We start from the raw sequence: 24,482 nt of genomic DNA, 5'->3' as shown, positions 1-24,482 counted from the left end.
GGCCTCTTGCAAAGCTGCACACACAAATGTGCCCGTGCTGAGGCAGGATCAAGTCCTTGGAAGCCATTCGGAGAATAGCAGGCAGGAACACGGTACATGTGAGCACACAGAGAGCTTTAATAAATTTTGGATGTTGCTCCATGTCTATCTTTAAAAATCAGTACATTTTCTGATTAAAAATAAAACCCGACATGTCATGACTCCAGCAATGTGGGCTGGCCTGTTGTGGTATTTATTTTTAAAAAGAACAATATAGCAGATGAGTTATTGTGACACCTCCTGCATATTGTGCAGTAGCTTTTTCACTTCAACATCTCCATATTAGTGGAAACTGTGACAGCTTCATGCCAAGGATTATTAATAGTGCAGGCAGGCTTCGTGTCCCTGCAGAATAAGGGTTGGAAAACAGGGCAGACAGTCTGCCCCCAGTGGGGTTGGCATCCTGGTCCCCCTTTTTACGTGGAGAGAAACTGAGTCACCCCAGCTTGAGCTGTGCTCAAGGGCAGAGAAATGCAGTTTATGGTCAGTGTGTGCGTGCAGCCACACCAGGTCCCTGTTGTCCCCTTCCCCTGGTCCTGGAGCAGCACAGGCACCCTGCCCTACACTCGCAACAGCTTGCAGTCACTCCCTTCCAAGTGGGAAATGAAATGCTCCTTTATTGGCATTTCTGTTGGCTACAAAATGTTCCATTTTATCTTTTTTTTTTTTTTTTTCCCTCTCTCCTTACATTCTTCCAGGAAACACTCTAATTTATGGTATAATCTTGGCAAATCCCAGTCCAGGGGAACACAAACTCACTTGTGCCTGGTAAATGACTTTTTAATGGGCTCGTTTCCAGCCAGGCAATGCACCTGCATCTGAAGAAGAGGGGATTTTAGCCTGGCCCAGGCTGAGTCAGGGGCTGGGTATGGTCTGGGAGCAGAGGAGGTGGCCCCAAACACAGCCTGGTGAGCAGTGGGGGTTCCCACAGCCCACCTCAGACCCAGCTTGAGAAATGAAGGTTTTTCCAGCACAGGAAAGGGAGTTCTGTGTAGGAGCTCTCCAAGTGAACCAATATTTTTGTCTGCTGCAAAGCTGTTTGAAGGTAATGTGGGGAAGCCCCCCACTCCCTCAACATCTTGGCCAGGAATAAAAACATGCTGGATTCTTGCTACAACCAGGACTGGCTCGGGGTTGGGCATGCAGGTGGGTTTCCAGAAAGCCATGAGGGACAGAGAGGGCAGAAGCATTTTGTATTTCTAATGGCGCAAGAAACTGTCCCAGTCTCTGGCCCCACTGGAACAATTCATACAGGGATGTCCTAATGAAACCTAGAGAAACTTCCTATTAGTTCCTAAAAGGAGCAGTCTAACAAAGCTGCCAAAAATAAATCTGTGTAATGAAGAGCCTTTGTAAATTATTCAGATATTATATCCCACTCCAGCACTGGTTCAAGGAGAGAGGTTGTACAGACATTTTCTGCTCTGAAGCTCTGGACACAAGGTGAAAGCCATGCTGTCATCATTATGAAAATGAAGGCCCTGAGATCCTGCTTTTACCCTGAGAATACTCTCTCTTTTCCCTGGATTAAAGAGGAAGAAATAAAGAAGGCACAGCAGCAATTCAGGCACTGAGACAAGGAAGGTTTTTTCCATTTTTGCACAGCCTCAGGGTCTCTTTTGAGTGCCATCACCTCAAGCTGCCCACACCCACAGGTGCTTTGCAGGAGTCTGAGCAATTTGGGGCACAGCTCTGGAGTGGCAGGGACAGGACCTCACTGGGTGTGGGGTGGCTCAGCCAGCTCCTCACTTGTGCTTTCAACCCTGTGGCCTCCTTCCAGTAGAAACAGGGCTGAGACCCACCAAACTCATTCAACTTCAGCTGCCCTTGATACCCCACCTGCCAAGAAACCCCAGGCCCTTCCTGGGCTGCAATCCCCCGCTGCTGCCCTGTATTCAGACAGCTGTGAGGCGTTCTGTAAGGGCCAGTGCTGGCAGCTTGTTGGCTATTAGCCACAGCCAGCCCCATGCCACTCTGCTGGGGCTCACTGAGTTCTCCCCTTCCTGCCTCCCTGCTTCCCCAGCCCCTCTTTGCCAGCAGCAGGGCTGGTTCCTGGGGGTTTTTTTTGGGTTTTTTTTTTGTTTTGCCCAGCCCTGCTGCCACACTGACAGCTCTGTCAGGTCTGGGCCACCTGGGATGGGATGGGGAGGCCAGGACTGGTGGTGGAGGTCAGGCACCGGACCTTGGCCCTCTGCCACATCCAGGCCAGACTGCCCCTTATCATCCCTCCTATCACAGAGATTATTGGCTTTTGATATTAAACTTTCTCCAGATAGCATAACACCATCAGCCAGACACCAGGCAAGGGCTGGGCAGGCCAAGCAGTGATTTACACACGACCTGCCTCTCAAGTCCCTCTTTCACAGAAGGGGCTGTTTTCCTTCTCTCCTTCACCACCTCCCAACTCTCCTGCTGCTGTTAGGAGCTGTGCAGGTCTCCCTGCTGCAGCAAAAGGTTGGAATGAGCAGTGGGGCTGCACAGGCTCCCAGGGAGCCAGAAGTGCAGCACTCCTCCCCAGAAACATGGCATTGGCAGGGCACAAATTCTTCCATCACCACCCAACCCCAACTGCTGCAGCCCCTGGGACACCCAGGTGCCCCGATGGGATGCAGCAGTTCCAGCACCTCAAGAGTGCTTGTTCTGCACTCTGTGCCCATGGTTCCACGCTCATTTCCAGCTGAAACTGTCTTGCTGCTTGCTCTCAGAGGCAGAAATGTACAGCAGCCCAAATTCCTCGCCTACACCAAGAAGAAAAATGAGAAATTGCCCCTGGATGTGCATAAGGTCCCAGACAGGAATGGCCTGTAGGCAGAAAGGACCTTTCTCCAAGAGCAGCCTTGGTCCAGGCAGGCTTTTTCCAGCTGGTAAAACATTCCTACCCTCTTTGATCCCGTTTTATCAGTGACTTGGAATAATTGGGCTCCATCCCTCGTGGTGACTGCCCCCCACCCCTCCCTTCTGCTGTGGCCTGTGTTTTTGCTGCAGACTGATTAGGGGTAATTATCATCCTTTTTACCAGCCAAAGTGCAAGGAGCAGTTCACACTCCTTGCAGGAAGCAGGAAAGGGATTTTGCAGCTGAGCCGTGATTAGGAAGCACATGGCAAGGATGCCTGAAGCTGCTTGCTCCCTGGGTGGTGTCCCTGAGGCATTTGGTGGGAGATAAGCAGGAAATTTGGAGCTGTGAGACAGTCAGGAGGTCCAGGGGAATCCACTGACCCTTTGGTCATGAGAAGCCTCCCAGCACAATCAGTTTGCAGAAGCAGCAGTGTGAATCCCAGACTGAGCTGAAGGGAGTGACCCACAGGGGCTGGAATGGCCAAAGGAGCAGCTTCGTGAGCACCCAGGTGTGCTGTGGGCATGGCCAGGGCTCAGCACTCTCCCCTCTCTCCTCTGCCTCCCTTGCTGGACGAAGGGAGGAGCCAGATACCGATTTTAGGGTCAAAAGGATCACCCAGGCTCCTGTGAGGCAGATTCCTCCTGCTCCTGTGCACCAAATGCACATTTGCAGCAGTTTCTGAGATTTGCACAGGGAAGAGAGATTACTACACCCTTAAGAGACTTTCTGTACTCGGCTAGTTCAGCAGCACTCCTCCAGGTAGGGAGAACATTTCTTCCTGACCTCAATTTATGACAAACACTGAAGCATGAGGCTGGATTGATTGCACAAGGAGATTGTGTCTTAGTAACTTGTGTGAATGCTGCAGCAGCTATGCTAATTCATCATTCCTCTATTTATGAAATCTGTGTGCAGGTTGAGTGCAATTAAATGATGTGTTTTGGGATCGTAGGGGATGAAAGGATCACAGAAAATGTAGGTTTGTTATCCTAGTTTACTGTGCACTGAACCCACCTACAACACCATGACAAACCAGATGTGAAACATAAGGTTTAAAAAAACTAATCCAGCAATTGCTGTCACGGGCTGCATTTGTCAGCTTTGTTTGATCTCAGTGCCTTTCCTCCTCTCTGTTCAGAGAACTCAAATCTTGTGGCATCTTCCTGTGACAGGCAATTGAAGAACTTGTAAAATTAATTTTGGGGGAGGATGAAACATTTGACACGTGCTCTGCAGCTGGGTCCCTGGTCCCCATCAGCACCCAGAGAGAGTCCAGACAAATTCTTCCTTTGAATATCACAAGAGAAGGAGGCTCTGCAACCACTCTGGGCAACCTGTGCTGTGTCAGCAGCACAGGAAAGTTCTTCCTCATGTTCAAGGTGGAACTTGCTGTGCATCAGTTTCTGCTCATTGTCCTGTTGCTCAGCAGCTGAGCAGAAACTGCTCCATCCCCTGGCAGTTCCCTTCAGGTATTTATGGATATTGGAAAAATCCCCTCTTGGTCTTCTCCAGGCTGAGCACACCCAGCTCCCTCAGCCTGGCCAGGATCACCTCCCTGACCTGCTGGCAGTGCCTGCTCCCCTCTGGAACTCACAAACAGCTAAGAAATGGGGCCAGAATGGAGAAAAGAGATGTCACTGTGCAATGTCTGCAGTGCTGCCCACACTATGTGTCTGCATCTCCAGGGGCTTCAGGATCCCATTTCCATGGGCTCTTCCCCTCTGTAAACAAATGGGGCTGATCCCTGGGCTCAGCAGGAGCTGCTGCAAATGTGGGCCATGGGAGCAGTTGCTCTGGAAGTGGCCTGACACGTTCAGGATCAGCTTTCTGCAGGAGCAAGGACATGGAGCCTGGGGAATTGCACAGCACACTGGTGGCAGAGCTGAGGGAAATTCCAGGTCTCCTGGGAGCCCTCTGAGCACCAAAACTTTTCCATTAGGGCAGAAAGAGAGGGAGTGGATGGGCTCTTGTTGCTTGGAGAATGGCAGTTCTGTCATTCTTAAATCACACTTTGATCAGGACTCATCAAAACTCAATGTCTGTGGACCCAAACTTCCCATCAGCAGGAACCAAGGAAGTGGTCCAGAGCTGAGATGCAAATTTTATTGTTCCTTTTCTTTTGGAAAGCTGTGGAAATTTCTTCAGGATCTGCTGGCCTTTAGATTTTGATCCTGCCCAAGAGATGGCAACCAAAACAATAGCTTCCAACACACAGCACCTCGTGGTCCAGAGCAGCCCAGCAATCCCAACCTGGGAACTCTTTAGCAGCCCCAGAGTGTCACCTGTGTCACCCTCACAGCCTGAGGACATGCAGAGGGCTCAGGTGGCTTGCCCAGTCAGGGCAGTGCTGCAGGGTTTTGTAGGAACTTCAGTCTCCTTAAGGACTGTCCAGGAGTTCCAAAGGGCAACAGGTCACAGTGGGAACAGCCACTGTGGCTTGGGTTTTGGTTGTGCTGAGCACTTCTGGTTGCTGAATAATTTTCAGCTGCCAAAGCAAAATGACCACATGGCCTTTGCCAGAGGTGTGTGATGAGTCCTCCTGGCTGTGGGGTACCTGGGAGGGAAAGTAAGAGAATGTAACAGAGGGAGGTCAGCATTGATGCTGTTAAAGGCCAAACTATGAAAAAAAAGAAGTTAGAAACTTATTTTAATTGAGGCAAATAACTCATGGGAATAGCACAGGTATAGGGGAGAAGTTAAGTGGAAAATAGAACCTGTTTGTGAGTATCTTGTGTTTCTGCCTCAGTCAAATTGCCAAGAGATAAGGACTGGCAGACCACTGCAAGAGCCAGGAAGGCAGGTAAGGAACGGCTTCATGGTGCTTTTTTTTTGGACCTTCAAAAAGACTGTTTAGATACAGACCCCAGGCAAGGCAGGGTAAGAGATGCAACCACAGGTGCATGTAAGAGGGGTGTGTGTGTGTGTGTGTGGAGAGTCCAGGTGGCAGGGATTCTGCTTGGGGCAGGGTCCCACAGGGCACAGGGGGGCTGCTCTGACAGATGAGGCTGCACTGGCAGCACAAGGGGCGGCATGAGGGGATGGATGCTCTGACAGATGAGGCTGCACTGGCAGCACAAGAAGGAGCCCAAGGTGTGGCGTGAGGGGATGGAGGCATCGGGCTGCTGGCTGGAGGACCTGTCCCAGGTCAGCAGGCACCTGGTAGGAAGCAGTGAGGGAAGCTGGGATAAAGGCAGCTCTGAGCCGCCCTGTGAGGAGCGATGGGGAGCTCGGGAGGGCTGGGAGGCGGCAGCCCCAGCTCGGGTGGCTGTGCTGGGACACGGCCGCAGCCTGGAGCACAGGGCCGGCCCGGCGAGGCCTCAGCCTGCCCCTGCTCGGCCCGAGGGCCGGGCTGGCGGGGCCTGCGAGCAGAGCCGCGCCCGTCCCACACAGGTCGGGCCCGGCCCGCTCCGGGCTCCCGCCGGGGCTGCGAGCGGTGCGGGACGAGCCGCAACCTCCGCGGCCCGGGCCCGCCCTGTGCCGCCATCCCAGCGGCCGCCAGGGCCCTCCCCGCCCGGCGCGGCCCAACCGCGGGCCGGCAGAGGGCGAGGGGAGGCGGCGGCCCCGCGCCCGGTCACGGCAGGGGCAGGGCCCGGGCCCGGCCCGCCATGGGCGCCCGGTCCGCCACCTTCCCACAATGCTCGGCGGCCCCGCCCCGCTCCAGGAACGCGCGTCCGTGCGCCCTCCCCCCCCCCCGCGCCCGGCCAGCCAAACCCTGCGCTCCCATTGGCCGCGGCGCCGCGTCCCGCCCGTCCGGGCCCGCCCCGCTGCGCGCCGCGCTCTCCCATTGGCCGCCGCCGCCGTCAGTCCGCGCTTGTTTTCGGCGGCAGCGGGTTGGGTTGCGCCGGCTCGTCGGTGTCTCGGCGGAGCCGTGCGGAGGGAGCGGCGGCGCAGCCGGGCGAGAGCGGCGCGGGGGCGGCGGCGGCGGCGCTGGCGCTGGGCCCGGCCGCAGCACTCGGGGCCGGGGCGAGGCCGGGCCGGGCCGGCGCCGCGCAGGGCGGGAGGGTGGGGAGGGAAGGGGGCGCGGGACGCGGGACCGGGCCGGGCCGGGCTCCCGGCCGTGCGGAGAACGGTGGTCGGTGCCGGGGGGGTGGGGGGGTGGGCGGGGGCGTCCCGGCCGCGACGCGACCATGACTCTGGAGTCCATGATGGCCTGTTGCCTGAGCGACGAGGTGAAGGAGTCGAAGCGCATCAACGCCGAGATCGAGAAGCAGCTGCGGAGGGACAAGCGCGACGCGCGCCGCGAGCTGAAGCTGCTGCTGCTGGGTGAGGAGCGCGCCGCCGCTCCGGCCGCGGGGCCCGGCCCGGCGCTCCGCGGGTCCGGCGGCCGGGCCGGGCGGGGAGCGGGTGTGGCGGGGAAGCGGCGGGAGCCATCCCCGCCTGAGCCCGGCGCTCGCGGCCGCTCCCGAGCCGTGCGGGGCGGCCGCCTCATTGGCTGCCCTTTGTTTGATTTTGTGATGCGTTCGCTGTCAAAATGGGTTTTGACACAACCAGGAACTAAGTGGCTGAAATTCCTGGTGGGGAAGGCGGGCACGCACGGGGGCGCGTGAAATTTGTGTGGAGGAAACGATTCTCGGGGAGTGTGCTGGCCTGGGTTAGCGTGTGGCAATCCGCTGGTGGAGTTGGTGCTTTTCAGGATTGTCGGTGGACGTGTGTGGAAAAACGGGCCTGCAGCTCCTGAAGCACGGAGTTTCCCCTGGGGCAGGAGCTGGAGAGGCAGCGGGGCTGGGAGCGCGGCGTGCTGGCTCTGGAGGGGGACGAGGCAGTGGAATGCGGAGTTGTGCGCTGGCTGAGGAGATGCCCGCGCTGTTCAGAGGTGCAGATCACCTGTGCAGCCCAGGAATCTAGGTCTCCGGGTGGGAACAGGAGTGTTCCCTGTGCTGATGGGTAACTGTGCCGTGTTCAGATGAGTTTACAGGGATGGGAAATCGGCTGCAAACTGAGACTCGCAGGCATGTGCCTCCTCCTTCAGCAGTGAGTTTGATGTTCTTCCCTAGATAGCCCCCAAATTTAAACTTCAGTTTCGGTTTTCATGCATGCTGTGATTTAGCACCGCTTGTGTGTCAGATAGATCCTGCTTTGTGTCTTGAATACTGTATTATCTTGAGATGAAATCCTGATGGATCTGTTGACAAGTCATTAAGGTCCAGATGAAGAAGGAGGCTAACCCTTGTTTAAAAAATAACAAACTATTTGCAGAAGTGGGGAGAGGCTGTGTGTGCCCAGCCCCTTGGAGGCTCCAGTACCCCCACTGGTGCCAAGTAAACCCCAGGGCTTTCCTTCTCACCCTGAATCCTTCACAATTAATGGATTGCTGTTCTTTGTGTGAAAGCTAAAATCGAGGGCTTCACATTTCTGCTCTTTGGAGATGCTGTGGCAGTTTCTGTGAGGCTTCCTGGAGAGGAGGGAAGGTGTCCCTCACTCTCATGCTTCCCTAAAAGCAGTCCCACAGAAGCAGCTGTGTCAAAATAGGTTGTCGCTATAGGATAGATCTGGGTTAAGAAGATCCCACTGGATCTAAATATTTCACTTTAGAAATAATTCAAATTGCTCAAGAATCCTTTCTGCTTTTCTAAAAGATACAGATTCAGCATTAGACTAAAAAAAAGCATATAGAAGGTGGTTATTGTTGGATAAGCAACACTCCTAGGTGTAGACAATTTTTGCAGGATGCTTGTCACTGGACACAGCACGTTGCCCACCTTCAGCTGGCACAGGTGACCTGTGTTCTCTCTCCCTGCTTGCAGGGATTTCTTCCGTGTTGCTCCTGTTCTATGGAGTTCTTATATTCACAAGTATTAATGATTGACTTAGTGAGAGGGCTTTCCCAAAATCTCCAAAATTTTGAGTGTGAGGAGGGAGTTTCCACCTTGTAGAAACGGTTAAATTTTTCCTGTCACTACATCTGGTGACAGTTACTTTGTTGAAGCCTTAACCAGAAAATTGAGGTGAGGAATAACAGTGCTAATCAATGATGAACCTGTTAATAAGAAATTCAAGGTGTTGGACATTGCCATCTGGTACAAGGTAGTAATTTGTCTTTTTACTGGATGGGGAGGATATTTTGTACAAAATTACTTGTGATTAAGCATGGGTTACTGTTGACTGAGCAGTGTATTTACTAGGGGATCATTAGGAAGTTATTGTAAACTCCGCTGCTTTCACGAGTTGGCAGATGAAGTGGTGAATTCAGATTATCTCCTATCATATTAAAAAAGGATTTTGCGCCCTGAGAGTTGTAGATCTTGCCCACCAGAGCTCGTAACCTGCTGGTGTAGTACTGTGCCTCAGGGAAAGCAAAAGACAACTTAGAAAATCCCAAAACCAAACCAAGAACCCACCACCAATAACCAAAACCAACCCTCAAACCAAAAAAGGGCAGTGATGATGGAGTGATAGGAAGAATCTGTGTTTGAACTCTTAAATCCTGAAGCAAGCCAAGGTCTGGTGCTGAGGTTTCTCTTACATTTTCATTGTTGAAATGCTTTGAAGCACCGCCTTTTTTTTTTTTTTTTTTCTCAGTTTTGGTCACTGTGGTAAAAGACAAGGAAGTATTTCTCACCACACTGACAGAAACCACAAAAGATCTCAGTTTCCAGTTTTTTCCCCACTTAGGGTGCACCTTTGTGTTCAAGATGGAGATAGTTTGCTGCATATTGATAATGTCTACAGTGTTAATTTCTGGCTGTGCTGACGTGATTTCTGTCAGTTCTTCCTGTTCATTTCGAGCATTCTGCTTCTAGTTAGGTGCTTGTTGCTTTTATCTGAGCATTTTTATTTGTTTGCCTTTTAGCCTACCAAGATAAAATGAGTAACTGAGTAGCTACATGCGAGTATTAATTGTGTACTGGGATGAATGAAATCCTGTCTGAATCCATCTCTCCCCTGGTGTGAGGAGGATCTGGTGGTGCCTGTGGAGAGAGCCAGGGCTCTGCCAACATTTTAACTCCAGGTCAAAAGGATTTGTATCACTGACATGATATATTTTGAGTTTTTGGTCTCTCTAGTCAGGTGAGCTGGGCCACTGTGCTAGAGAGGTGTGAGTTTTTTATCAATATCCTGCATAATGATAGCAAATTTTAGAAGATTGAACAAAAGCACTCCACAGAGGTGTAGTGCTGTCCATTTAGGCTGCTGAAATGTGGAGGTGAGCTCATCCCAGGTGAGACCTGGCCTGGGTGTCCCCTCCACAAAGGACTGTGTGCACGGGGCCATGTCACCCAGTTGAATTGTGAATTTAGCAAGGCTCTGTAACTGCTTGGATGCCGTCTGATGGCGTTTTTTTCCCCTGTTAGAAAGTTCCCACTGTCCTTTGGTATCATCTGGTGGCCTTCACATGCTGAGTGACACTCCTGTGGGGCCATAAATGTAGGAGTGGAAGGACCTGCCCGAGTGACGGTGCAGGAAGCGCTGCCCTGCGCCGTGTCCTGCCCTCCCATCTGCTCCCAGCCCGGCAGTAAAACCTGAAAAAGAAGGAAGAGAAGGAAGCAGTGGCCTTGCTGAGCAGGCTGCAGCCCGTGGGGACCCAGGCACGGCACCGACAGCTGGAGCAGTGGCCTACTCTGCTCTCCCTGCCAGACGCCATTTTTAACTCCCTCGCATCCAGAGCAGGAGCGCAGCAATCCTGCCACAGGCAGGGCTGTGGGCTCAGCCCTGAGGAGCAAACCTCTGGGACACAAGGCACACGTGCTGCCCGGGCTGTTCACATGGATAAGCAAAGAGTTTCTTGAGCTCCCTTCTCCTATAGAGTTGATTCATTTTTTTTTTTCCCCTGTTGTGTTTGGTTCTTTCCTATGAAAAGACACGGCGTGTATAAGGCAAAGAACGTTTGGTGCCAAATTAGAACAAAACAAACTTTGCTGTTTACTGGGCTTCTCCTGACCATTCACTGCTGGGGCTGTAGCACTTTCCTGGCCCTTCCTGGCTGGTTGTAGCATCTTGCTGGAGTATCTGGGAATAGGTCAGGTGTGACGGGCAAGGGCCTCTTGACGCAGGACGTGTGGGAGTGGCTGTAACGTGAGATTTGGAATAAGTACCAGAGCGACTTTTGAAGGCTGCTGTAAAGGACAAGGTGTCTTCCTTCCATGCTGCTGGCTTCGTAGCAGAGATGAACAATCCAAGCTGTCTTTTACCCGTCTGGGAAGTGACAAAAAGGGAGTTGGGAGCGGTGTGTGCTTGGGTGTGGTGATAGGAGCTTTCATCTGTCGTGGGCTTTGCTGCTGGTAGCTCCTAACTCCCTCTCTTGCATCCTGTAGGCACTGGGGAGAGTGGGAAAAGCACGTTCATTAAGCAAATGCGTATAATTCATGGCTCAGGCTACTCTGAAGAGGACAAAAAAGGCTTCACCAAGCTGGTGTACCAAAACATCTTCACTGCCATGCAGTCTATGATAAGAGCCATGGAAACCCTGAAGATTCTGTACAAATATGAACAGAACAAGGTAAGTTTGTCAGTTTTTGCACATATCTTTAGTCAGTGAGGATTTTGAGGTTTTGTTTCTTTGTGTCTTTCTGCATTGCAACCTCCCTGAACTCTTTTCTATAAACTGTTTATGACATTTTTTTGATGCTCAACTCCTTTTACTTGGTTGTGTTAAAGGATAGAGCAACTCTGCATGGTTGGTGCACTGGTGTGCCTAGGGAGTGGTGGGAGCAAGGGATTGGGATATAGGAGGGGTGGTATTTTTACTCATTTCAAGGATTCAGGGTTGTTAAATTTGTTTTTGGCATTTTCTTTGTGTGTGTTGCCCTTCTTATTGGAACTTGAAGCTGGCAAAATACATGCTGGACTCAAAAGACACAGACCTGTGCTGGTAGCTACCCCTCTTTCTGCAATCCTTCTGTTTTTCTGATCGGTTTGTACCCTTGGTCAGTAGCTTTCTTAAAGAATTTTGGTCTCAACCACAGAAACATACTAATTTTGCAACCAGGAATTAATTTTAGATATATCTGATCTAAATTATTTTCTCTTTTTGAGGGGGAGGACAGTTGAGAGTGAGGGCATGCCAGGAAAATAGATTTTTTTTTTAGCATATTTTGCTTTTTTAATGTTTAGTATCCTTAACATTTTGAAGTTGTGTTTTATCTGACCTATCACACAGTGTCTTGGAGCTGATTTTGAATAATTGTTTGTAGGGATTAGATGGTGCCCCTTTCCTGTCTGTGGTGAGAATAGGCAGAGTGTGAGAAAGCTTTGCCTGTGCTTTATGTGAGGCATGGTGGAGGGGTTCTGAGAAATAAAATCTGCCAGCTTTTGCTTGCTATAACTTATGCAGAACTTCCCTTTGGTTTTTATTTATTGGGGGTATTGGCAGAAGCCCCTAGGTGTGGATAATCACCTCACAGACACCACAGGCTGTGGTAGTTACTGGAGTCCTTCCTTTGCTTACCCATTGTAGGGTGGGTGCTTTTATGCCCCCAGTTTTGGAGTTGGGTTTTTTTTTTTTTTTTTTTTTTTTTTTTTTTTTTTACTTTATTTTCATCTTCTTCTTTTCAATCTCCAGGCCAATGCAGTGCTGATCCGAGAAGTGGATGTAGAAAAGGTCATGACATTTGAGCAGCCATATGTAAGTGCAATTAAAACATTGTGGAATGACCCTGGAATACAAGAGTGTTATGACAGGAGAAGAGAATATCAACTTTCTGACTCAGCTAAATAGTAAGTGTTCAATCACTGGCATGCTTGTGGTGGGAGTGATGCTCTAATAAATTATACCTGTCCACATTTTATTTATTAAAGTCCAGAGTTTATTTCCCTATCATTTGTTGCTTTTCCTGAGAGTCTGAGGTGTTCTGGTGGATGTTGAAGGGTGTTCATACATCTGCTTCAGGATATACCTGAGGCCAGGATCTCCACATTATTCCATCTTTATTGATCCTGGCTCCTGGGCAGCAGGAGTGCTGCTCTTTCTCACCAAGTTTGCCTTTGGCTGATGTGGATGTGTCACTCAGTTTTTATTAATTATAAATCCATTAAGTTTGGTAATGTACAGAGGATGTTTCTACATTTATAAGTAGAAAACCTCAGATGAGACTTGATCCTGAAACATAAAGCATCTGCTGTGGTTAAACTTCCTCTGTAGTAAAGATTGTCTTCCCCACTCCTATTCAGGGCTGATAAAGTTGTTTTTAGTGTATCTGTTTATCCTCCAAGGGGTCTGGCTGGCGAATTACTGTTCCCCAAAAACATTTTCTGTTAGTTTTCCACACCACATTTAAAATCATGCAGACAACTTCTGCCTTTCTCACTACTCTACAGAAAGACTTCATGTAGCAGTTTGTATGTGTGTATCTTTATGTGCTGCAACCTAAGGTAGTTTTTCCCTTTTCCTTTGTTATTTTTTTCCACTGTCCTGCTTGCAGCTATCTCAGCGATGTGGATCGTATTGCCACCCCAGGATATCTACCAACTCAGCAAGATGTGCTACGGGTTAGAGTCCCTACAACCGGGATCATAGAGTACCCCTTTGACCTAGAGAATATTATCTTCAGGTACTGGAGGTGTCTTCATGTTACAGCTGAGCTGGGGCAGCAGGGAGATGCTTTCAGGAAGGAAAAGTTGTGGTTTGTGTGTCCAGATGGTTTGAGTGGATGTGTGATGGGTGCTGCTCTAATTGGAGTGGTCTGATGTTTTGGCTGTCAGAAAATTCAAAATTCAAAACTCAACCTGCTTTTGAATCAGTGACACTTCAAACTCATTGTCCTTCTTGGGAAGGATTGCCCTGCTGAAATTGTGGCTTGTGAGGCAGCTGAGGGATGTGTTGAGAGCTGAAGCCACCAAGGGCTGACATTTTTTGTGCAGAAATGCTTCCCTGTACCCAGCATTTTGAGAGCTGGTTTTCTGTGCCTACCTTGTGCTCTCAGGGTGGCACCAAACCTTGCTGCCTGTGCTGCTGCAGCAGCAGAGGGTCTTTGCAGGCTTAAGCCAGCACCTCAGCCTGGCATGACCAGGCTGAACTCAGCAATATTCCTGTGCTGCTCTCTGGTGCTTGGGTGCTCTTTGCCCTTCCTAACCAGTGTGGCATTGCCAGGGAGGAGTAAAAGAACCTGCATCCCCTCTCTGAAACCACTTAGTTATGAAATGCAGAAGACTCCTCTCCCTGTTCTATTTTGCTGACCTGGGGAGTAGGTGTAGGATTTTATCAAAGGTGAACCACGTGTGGCACTTGAGGTGAGTGCCAGAATAACTTCAGTGTACTGTACAGGTGGGACTTGAAACTGAGAGGCTGAAGTGTGTGACTGTTAAACAGCACATTCCAACAAAAGTGTAACAACTAAAGAAAGATTTGGGTGGGGGAGAAGCTTTGAGGCAAGCAGGTGCTTTAATTAAAAATAAAAATAGTTTGCTCATGTGACAGAGCACAGTTTTGAAGGACTTGTCTTTTCAGACTCAGGGCTGCTGCTGAGCAAACCAGAGCAGAATGCAACAAAAATGGTAAAGGGTGAATTTGGCATCACTCACCTGTGGCCATTCTTTCAGTCTGCTGTATTTCTGGAATGGGGTATTTTGTAAACTTGCTGGTTTTATTAACAGGCAGATACTGTCACAGGCAGATACTGTCACATCCCTGTGCCAGGTTAACTGGAATGGTAAAGAACCAAATTAATTCTCATTATTTGCTGGTCCTTTGCATTCAGAGAACTGCAGCTACTCTTGTGATACTCAATGTACTTCTCTTCCTTAGAATGGTGGATGTTGGAGGTCAAAGATCAGAACGAAGGAAGTGGATCCATTGCTTTGAAAATGTGACTTCCATCATGTTTTTAGTAGCACTTAGTGAATATGACCAAGTTCTGGTGGAATCAGATAATGAGGTGAGCCAAAGAATGGGAACTCTGCAGGAGGGAGGAAGGAGAGGAGGAAGAAAGGAAAAGAGGGAGGAGTGTCTTTGTAGTTTCTTGAAGGCTGGTACCCAGGTGCTTGGTGCCAAGTTGGATTAGCTACTGTTAGTGGTTTTGACCTTCAGTTCTTGTTGCAAAGGGAACATGGGCTTCCATGGGTCATGATGTCCCTGAGGATGGAGAAGGCAGAGGGCATTCAAATAATCTGGACAAGTGAAAAATGAAATTACCTGAAGTTGCAGACTCCCTTGTGCCATGGAGGGCACTGTACAAGTGCTCCCAAAACACCCCTTCCCCTTCCTGCACTGAGTTACTTTAGGTTTTGCTGTCTTGTGAGGTGGTGACTGCACTCCTTGAAGGTGCAAATCTGAATTTTGGCACTTGCTAATAGATCAAAAGCATGCTATTAGATAACAATTGTTGCTCTTTTTGTAGTAGACAAAATACGCTCACAAAGTATCATTGGACAGTCCTCTCACATGACTGTTAAAGCATAAAATGACTTTTAAGTCTTTTGGTGTGAAAGGCTTGGCAAATAAATGAAGCTTGAGTCCCTCAGATTTTGCATTTCCTTTCCATTTACTGATCCAGCTTGAACCAGAATCTATCTGGGCCAAAGTATTTTGTGTATAATGTTTTGAGAAGCTGAATTACTACAGATCTGAGTGCATGTGCAGGCAGCAGAAAGGCATTTTAGTGCTCCTCTGTGAAAACAGGGCTTTCTTTTTTTGATTTCAGAACCGGATGGAAGAGAGTAAAGCTCTCTTTCGAACCATTATCACTTATCCATGGTTCCAAAACTCTTCTGTTATCCTCTTTCTCAACAAGAAAGATTTGTTGGAAGACAAGATCCTGTATTCCCACCTTGTTGACTATTTCCCAGAGTTTGATGGTGAGTGGCTTTTAAGAGGGAGCATTTGATGGGATGGGGATAATTGGGTTAAAACTTACTTGTTTTTTAAAGAACACTCAGATCTAGAAGTGGAGAAAGCATTAATTGGAGAAAGAATGTCTACAGCAATAAGAAAACATCACAAAAATATCTTAATCATGCATGGAGACAAGTGGAATCTGATAGGATGATCAAATAATGAGCCTCTCCTAGATAAAGAATTGCCCCCTCCAATATGTACAAAATGCACAATGGAAGTCTAATTTATACATAAAACTAGTTTCATACCCATGGTAGTTTACTGGTATTCTGAACCTTTTAATCCTCTAGTCAAGAGGTGACTTGAGTCTTTGTTTTGAGAAACCGACTGGTCAAACACCCAAATTGTTTAAATGATGGTGCTAAAAAATCTTCCTGCAGCTTGAAATTCTTATTAGCGTGCCATCTGCTGTTGTGGGAAAATAATATCTATGCGAAACAGAGAATTTCCCATCTGAAACAAAATTCCTTAACCAAAATATTATTTCAGGCTCTTCAGCTGAGTGCTTTTAAAGCTGGCTGGTAACACATCTGTACAGGGCTGAAAATAAAATCAAAGTGGTGGAGAATGAGATCATTTCTTGCCATGCTCTCATGTATTAATTCTGTAATTATTTGCTTAAAAAATATGAGGTAAAGGAAGAATTACCATCTTGCAAACAGCTTTCATCTTTTAGAGGACCAATGAAATTGCTCTTGGTGTGTCCTCCCACATCTGGAGTTCCTGCTTGGAGCTCTGGTGGGAACACCAAGTTTTTCCAGCAGGCTGGGATTGCCTGAAGAGCTGCTTCCCAAACAGGGGATGGAGTTTGTTGGGTTCCAGACTTCAAATGGGTCTTCAACAGCTGGAGGCAGATCCCAGCTTCCAGGGGTGTCATGTACTTCCATTTCTTCCTACAAGTAGCTCCTTCAAGGATGCTGCATGGCCTGTAAGTGGGAGGTTGCCCATCAGATGTCCTCTCAAGAGATGAGGTTTGCCATGCAACAACAGCAGTCCTGTGAAAGGAATTGCAGTAGGTTACTATTTTCTGGGGACCTGTCAGCAATGTGAATTAAAAACTAGCCAAAATTCCCATTTTTAGCTCCTGTGAGGTGACCAGCTGGATCAGACTGACTGCATTTTGACTGGCAATAACCCTTGTTTCTAAAATACACACTTGTGTCTTTCAGCCTGTGAGATCCACCTGTATATTAGGAAGAAATGTACACCCTATTTCCATGGGAGAGCATTTAGTGGTGTCTGTCCAGCATCTGCCACTGTTTCCCAGTGGATGCTCCCACCCTGGGTTGTTCCAAGGTGTGAATTCCAAAGCAGGGTCTGAACTGACCCATCAGTGTCTGCAAAGTGCCCAGTGCCCTTGTGGGATTTGGTTAGACAGCTGAAAAGCACGAGACACTTCAGCTCTTGGAACTTTGATCCCATAAATGATCTTAATTTCTTCTTTAGAGCTCTGTAACCCATAGGAAAGAAGTGCTGCTGGATGTGGGGGATGCATGGGAGTGAATCCATTCACTGGTGTCTCTGTTTGCTGCAGGCCCACAGAGGGATGCACAGGCAGCCCGTGAGTTCATCCTCAAGATGTTTGTGGATTTAAATCCCGACAGTGATAAAATCATCTATTCCCATTTCACATGTGCCACAGACACAGAAAACATCCGCTTCGTCTTTGCAGCTGTCAAGGACACCATCCTACAGCTCAACCTGAAGGAGTACAACCTGGTTTGACCTGTTCTGCTCTTGCCCCTTGAGAGGCTTCTTTGTGAAGAAAAGACAAAAAAATGAAATTTTAAATATGACAGGAAAAAAAAAAAGTTTTAATTTTTGATGATGTAATGATTGCAAATTGTCTGATCTGTGGAGTGGCAAGTGCTCGGTGTTATCCTGGAGTCTCATGTCTCTGTCCACAGAGTAGTTGATTTCATATTTTTAACAAATTGCTTTTATGTCACAGTTAACGGGGATATGCCTCATTTCTTCAGCACCTTGCTTACTTCTTAATTTTTGCCAAGCAGCTAAGGCAGCCTCATCTTGATCTTTCCTTTGTTGCTAAGCCACTTTTTTTTCCCCCGCCCTTTCATTCCCGTGGTATATGTAGAGAAAAACAAAAATCCCCAACACTTTCCAGCTGAGATTGTGAATTCACTGGACTGTGGGAGTGCAGAATGCTACTGGTCCCTTTGCCTTGTGCTATAGGGTGCCTCTGGTATAATTTGCTAATCCTGCTTCCTTCCCCTCCTTCTTTCCCTTCCCCAGGACACGCTCCATGGTTCACTGTGATGAAATGTTGGGGAGGAGCGATTGCTCTCCAACTTTTGTGCAAAAAAAAAAAAAAAAAAGAAAAAGGCAAAACAAACAAACAAAACAACAAAAAAAAAGCCATCACTTTTCCATTCTTTATATGTTCTGAGTAATTTTTTGTTATCAATTATAAAAGGTATGGAGACTGTGATTTTTTTTTTTAAATTATTGATGTTCTATACATAGTTTGCTATGTGTTGCTGTATTTTGTTCATGGACTACAAATGATGGAAGCTCTTGGAGCAATAGCTGCTGAGCCTGGGGAAGTGCCTGACTGTAATTGTTCTTTTTTTATTTCATTTTTATTGCTTTTTTTTTTTCCCCACACACACAAACACATCCCACCCACACCACAAGCGCGTGGCCGTGTGCGCACAAGGCTCAGTCTGCAGAGAGGAACTGTTTTTTTGGGTAGAGTTTTTGACATCAATGTGCAACCTCTCTATGCAGCAGTTACCAAAAGCACACTGAGTGATTGTGGCATTCCAACATCAGACTTTGCCTGGATTGAAAACCTTAGTCTTGTGCCATCCTCTAGGTCTTTTTTTGCTGCCTAATAGCAATCAAGCCTTGTTCTATTGCATTTTGTGCCAGTGTGTGAATGACTTAGTAAGAATTCCTCAGCCTTGTCCAGCTTGCAGAGTTTGAGAGGACCAGAGCTGGAGGGTGACAGGCTCTGCTAGGATTCTTACTCGGGCAGCTTGAGGATAGCTCTTGGAGGGAGCAGCAGTTCTGTCTCTCCTGTTTATGCATTCCCCTGAGGCACACGCTGCTGTGTCCCTCCTTGGAGGAGTATGGGATCCTCTTTGGAAGACTTGCACACATCCTTGCTGCAGGGTGCCTGTGGTCATTATGTCAGCAGTGGTTAATTGTTGGCAGTGGTTAATTGGTGGCAGTGGCTGCTGCAGAACCCAGAGAGCCCTGCCCTGGCTGCACTTGGTGCAGCAGGAGATGAGGAGAGAGGCAGCAGCACTAGCTGGAAGGCAGAGTGGAAGTAGTTCTGGATTCTGGATGCCACCTGAATCTCCACTGAGCAGGAGGAGATGAAGCCTTTGCACATAGGAGAGCTTTATTTTGCAGGAGCTGAGGCAAGTCAAGGTGCTGAAGGGCTGCTGCCAGCCTGGGAGAAAGAAATGCATTGGCAAGGCAGGGAGAGAGAGAGTGGGAAGCAGGAGGTGTGACCCATGTCTGGACGTGTGTCAGTCAGCCATCACTGATGCTTCTGTTTCAATTCCAACAAGTAGCATTGGGTCCAAATTCTCTGGATCGACCAGATTGCCCCCTTGAAGGCTGCCAGTAGAAAAAAGACTAAACGAGCTGCACTGTTGAAGGGGGCTGTTGATATTTTGTCTCTTTTGTAGACAGAGCACTACATCAGTGTTTTGCACAACGTTGTAAGAGTAAATCTAACTGTCTGAGATGCTTAAGATGCTTTGATCTAGAACACTAAACTATGGAGGGACATAATTTTGAATAATTCTGTTGATAGGTCCCTCATTTTCCAGAGTAGCTGAGCGAAGCCTCTGTGTGCTCAGAGCACTACAGAGCAAAGCAAGCTCTGCTCCAGGTGATTACAGAGCTCAAGTTGGAACAGTAGCCATGGGACCAACAGTTGAAGAGCCAGTCTGAGTGGTGATGCTGAGGGAAACATAGCATCTCTTTAGACTAGCCATGCTCTGGACTGCATTTAAACCCTTGGGAGGAATGAGGAGGGATTCCCATGTGTCAGACAGCTTTGCATCAATTTTACTGCTTTTTTTTTTTTTTTTTTTCATCTTTATGCCAAAATGATCCAGTTTGTAGAAATTGTCTTATAAAGAGGAATTTATAATCATCTTCATGTATTCTAAGTGCTGTTCCTCTGAAGCAGATGGCAGCACCAACCTCTTCTGCTTCTGTGATCCTTTTGTAAATGGTTCACACTACAGTTGTTGCCAGCAATGAGCCTGGCACTGAGATACACAGGTTCTTGGAAAATAACTTCCCAGAAGTTTCTCTTTTCCAAGGTGAATGATGGTGGTACTTCCACTTGAATCAGAAACTTTTTTCGTCTTGTTTTGTACCTTCCCCTTTCTTGAAGAGCTGCTGCCCTGGCACAGGAGGAGGGATCATGGCATCTGTCTCTTGCAGAGTGACTCTGCATGGTGGCAGGCAACTGTGGGAGGCTGTGGGCACAAGGATTTAGGGAATGTGCTGTACCTTGTGGGGCACCTGCTTGGGGTGGCTGTGGGCCTGAGAAGTGGCTCAGGGGAGGGAGGGTGCTCAGCTGAGTACTGAAACCTCCTCCTGGACTGGGGTAGGAACGGGTCAGACCTGTACACGTCACCTGGAGTTGTCTGTGACTGTATCATGTGTGAGAAGATACCAGTGTTAGCACGTGCTTTCCTTAGTGAGCAGCTGCTTGTGTGCCTCCAGCTTGGCCAGTGAAGTGTTCCTGCAGAACTGGCTCCTGTCTCTGTTGGCTGGCAAATGCCTGCCCTAGCAAAAGTGCCAAACCTTAAAACCAAATTTGCCTGTATCAACCTTTCTGAAAGTGAAACCTGTCAGAATTCTCTGCAGGTTGAGTGACTTTCAGAAGAGAGGTAAAATTGGGTTGTTGCAGGGAATCCAGAGTCTGAGGAGTTGCTCTCCTTGCTAACCTCTGCTCCTTGTGCACTTTTTAATCTTTGTTCTGTTGAAGAAACCAACCTACTTGGAACTAGTTTGAAACTTGAAGTCAGTGAGCAGAGGACCATCCCTTTTCCTTGCACCATTCCATGTGGATTGGCTATCTGGTGAGCAAAAGCCCCTTCCAGCTGCAGCGTGTCAGCTCCTGCCCTTCCTGCCTCCCCCTTCTCTTCGAGTTGGATTCTTTGGTCTCTTGTTGTTGCTTCCTAGCAATGTTGGCCTTGCGTTCAACTATGGTTTTTCTTCATGTGTTTTATTGGTTTAAAAAAAAAAAAAAAAAAAAGACAAAAAAATAATTTAAAAAAAACAACAACAAAAAAAAACCAAAACAAAAAGGCAAAAAAAAAAATTACTTCCGGAGTGTGCTGACCATTGTATTGTCCTGTACAGAGCCCAGGTCGTTAGAGTCCAGCAGAGATAAAGTGTGTTATGCAGCACCCAGTTTTTTAAGAGTATGGTTTGTGCCAATGCCCCTTCTTTAGTAGTGCCAGAGACTCTTTACAAGTGCCAATGTGGTGGAAATTATTTGGTTATACTTGTATATTATAGGATCCTGATTTAAGACAATTTAAACATTATCCTATTTAAAAAGAATACTATATAAAATGCTGTTTTTAAACCTTGTCATTTGCAATGCATGTATTGTTGTGCGTGTTGGGGGGCGGGGAGGGAAGAGGGTAGGGTAAAGGAGTTTCTGAATAAGATGCCCAGTGTCAGGATCTATTCAGACTCCAAACTGTCTCATTCCAGTCCAGGAGTGTGATTGTTTCTTGGAATGATCCCACTCTGACTGCTGGGCAACACGCTTATTACAGAAATATCTGATGGAAATTGATTTTCATATCTTTCTCCTGAAATAAACTCTCTGTTTGAAATTGGAATAAATTTTGTTCCTAAAAGCCGTGGTGATTGTGTGTGTGTGTTTCTTCTCTTCCTCCTTGGTACCCTGTGGGATCTGCAGCTCTGCCTCCTGTCAGAAAATCAAGATTCTGAGGCATGGAAACAAAGCATGTTTTTGTAAATAAAAGGCATAATAGGCCATAATTATATATAATACACTGTACCATTAATTCTGAAATGTGAGCAGAGTCTGACTGGGGGTTTAAGGTGCAGGGGTGCAATGGTGACATCTTGATTTGAAGTTTTCCAGGATTCTGGGGTAGGATTGCTGAGGGAAGTTGATGTTTGCTGCTGCCTCTTGCCGTGGTCTCAGCCCGCTGCAGGCACAATTCCAAGCAGGATATCTGTTGCCAATAGCAGGAATGTTGGTGGGACCAGAACTGCTTCCAGTCTTGTCTCTTAGAAACGTGGACTGAAATATGAAACATGGCTTAAAATCATCCCTGAAGGAGTCCAGGGCTGGATGACCGTGAAAACTTCCACAAAGAGATTTCCTGAGATGGAGTTTATAGAACTTAATTCCTTTTCTCTGGGCTCATTCTCCAGGAATGTTGCATTAAATCAGCTGGGAGTGGGTAGAGATGGCCAATTTCCTCTATGTAAAGGTTTCCTGTGTTTTCAGGAAGCTGCAACTGAGGATGTTCTGCTCCCTCCAAGGTCACTTCTCACAGGTGAAGCTGCAACTCCTGGTCAGCCTGAAACATTTTGTTGGCTCCCACCAGGAAGGGAACAGTGGTGTGATGGCCAGAGCACTGTCAAAGGACTTAAATTGTCCCTTTTTTAGTTTTGAATGAGTTTTTGTTTCTTTTCTCAGAGGCTCTGTCCCCTCACCAGCTGGGGAGCAGTCGGTGTTGTCTCCTCAGTCACGTCTTGTGCTGTTCTCTGCAAAGAGCCAAACGTGCTGTGTTTAAATAAAGCAAAGCAGCAAGTTGAGGCTCTCCAAGGAAAAAGATGAAGCCTTTAACACCCAGGATTTCCAGCTGGCTGTAAAGACCTGGTGTTTTGGCCTTTTGCAGCCTCCAGGTGTGCGTGGGGCTGTCCCTGGAGCAGCCCAGGGAAGGAGGCAGCTGTTGGCAGCAGCCCACGAGCAGCAGGCTCACACTTGCTGCTTTCCCAAGGACCACTCCAGCCCTGATGCCTTGTGAAGGCTGACCTAGAACAGCTAAAGAATAAAGCAGGGATTTATCAGGAGGCCTCAAATAGATCCAGCTTGGGCAGCACAACCCAAAATGGTCACAAAATGCACGATTGCTCATGGGGTCTCTCACTTTTATAAGTTCTGCTCCATTTGCATATTGGAGTTCATTGCCTAAATCCAGCTTTAAGAAGTCCCATCCTTATTTTCTCTCTTCATTCCACAGTGTTTGTGCTCTTGGGCTGAGATTTGGATCATTTGTCTTTGGTCCCCAGCTGGAGCAGGAATTGTTTTCTCTTCTGCTCTGTGCAGAGAGCTCACCATCCCCTACTTTGAGGCCCAGACCCACACACTAAAGCAGCACAGAATCTGAAAATTATAAAAACTCAAGCCTGAAGCATCAGCCTGGGCTGGAAAAAGCTTTCCCAGCAGCACAGGGTTCCTCCTCACCTCCAGCTCCACAGCTGGGGCCAGAAGCTCTCAGCTCCTCCTACAAGGAGAGGTCCTGGGAACATGGGAGGCTGTGTCATGAGGCCACCTCCACTGCCTGGAGAATTCCTTTGGCCTCCAGCCTGTTCCAGAGGGAGGGACTGGGTAAAAAGGGCTGCCAGGGCTGGGCTGTGGGCCAGGGGAGTGTCCTGATAAGGTGAGCTGGCCCAGGGACTGAGCTTGTGGCAGTGCTGCAAATCACTTTAAACCTGGCCACTGATGTCCCTGCCAAGGGCAAAGCAGGTCCTTGGGGTTGTGCACGTGGGTAAAGCAGACATGAAAGTAATAAATGTTCATATTAAAAAACATCCCATGTTCAAGAAAAGGGCAAAGAAGAGAGAGTTTGGGATTTGCCTTGTCCTCGGACAACCATCATCCTCCCAGCAGGAGGAAGCTCTTTCCTTTGAGCATTCCCTTTGCCCCTGGGGAAGAGAGGGAAGGATCTGTCCAGCGTAAGAGTAAAATGTCATGTGGAATTTATAAAACAGAAATATAAAGCCTTCCTCCTGTGCCTCAGGTTTCTCCCCTGTTACCCTGATCCCACACAGGGCTCTGAAGCTGATGTGCAGCTCAGGAGCAGCTTGGCCTGTGGAATGGCAGCTGCTGTTGGAACATTTCTGTCAAGAGCTTCTTGAGCCCTGGGCTCAGCCAGGGCTTGTCCTACCCCGAGCTCTTTCCTGTGTGCTCTCCCAGTGATACCAGTTTGGTATAATTGTCCTCAAGCTGCTTTATCTCCTGCCATGCAGCCTGGCCAGGAAGCAATTTTTTTTTATTTCCTGACCTCCACAAGCAATTTTTGTACCATCTCCACCACCGTGGGTGGAGAACTCATGGCTTTTGAAGAGTTTTTGTGGCTGGACTGTGACAAAGACTCCACATTTGGGCTGTGTGGAGTTTCTGGGTAACCCCAGCTGCTGAGCTGGGTGAGGATGTGGCTTGTCAGGAGCTCAGCTGCTGCCCAGGGCTGTTCTTTGTCCTGTGCTCTGCTCCTGGAGCTGCTCCTGCTGTCATCTCAGGTGAGGATCTGTAGCTCCTGGCCATGGAAATAAATGGATTTTTTAATGGAGCTCCCCAAAGACAGGTCTCTCCTGCTCTGCTGGTTCCCTCCCAATGACTCAGGCCTTTGGTCTCCAGCTCCCCAAGAAGTGACAGGCTCTTTGCACAGGATGAGAGCTGGGAAATTCTTCTGGGCAGCATTTGGCAGCCTCAACAGAAAAGAAATCTCTGCTCAATGTCACCTTTGCAACCCTTGATTCAGAGCAGATTAAACGATGTAAAGAACCCTGGGGCAAAGAGGTGCCTCTCCTCAGCTCAGCCATGAATTTGCTTCCAAACTGCACAAGGTAAA

The 24,482-nt window shown here is 48.3% G+C and overlaps 1 protein-coding gene across 1 annotated transcript; it reads left to right on the top strand.

Moving 5' to 3' along the window:
• Window positions 1-6,974: 6,974 nt before the first annotated feature.
• Window positions 6,975-21,512, top strand: GNA11 (G protein subunit alpha 11). The gene is made up of 7 exons (XM_021540131.3): window positions 6,975-7,139; window positions 11,129-11,313; window positions 12,376-12,530; window positions 13,235-13,363; window positions 14,557-14,686; window positions 15,452-15,605; window positions 17,180-21,512. The coding sequence occupies exons 1-7, from the start codon at window positions 7,004-7,006 to the stop codon at window positions 17,368-17,370; spliced, it is 1,080 nt and encodes a 359-aa protein (XP_021395806.1). The 5' UTR covers window positions 6,975-7,003; the 3' UTR covers window positions 17,371-21,512.
• The last annotated feature ends 2,970 nt before the right edge of the window (window positions 21,513-24,482 follow it).

The sequence above is a fragment of the Lonchura striata genome, chromosome 28 (assembly GCF_046129695.1).
Source record: "Lonchura striata isolate bLonStr1 chromosome 28, bLonStr1.mat, whole genome shotgun sequence".
NCBI classification, from domain to species: domain Eukaryota; kingdom Metazoa; phylum Chordata; class Aves; order Passeriformes; family Estrildidae; genus Lonchura; species Lonchura striata.
This window is presented reverse-complemented; position numbering and strand designations above follow the sequence as displayed.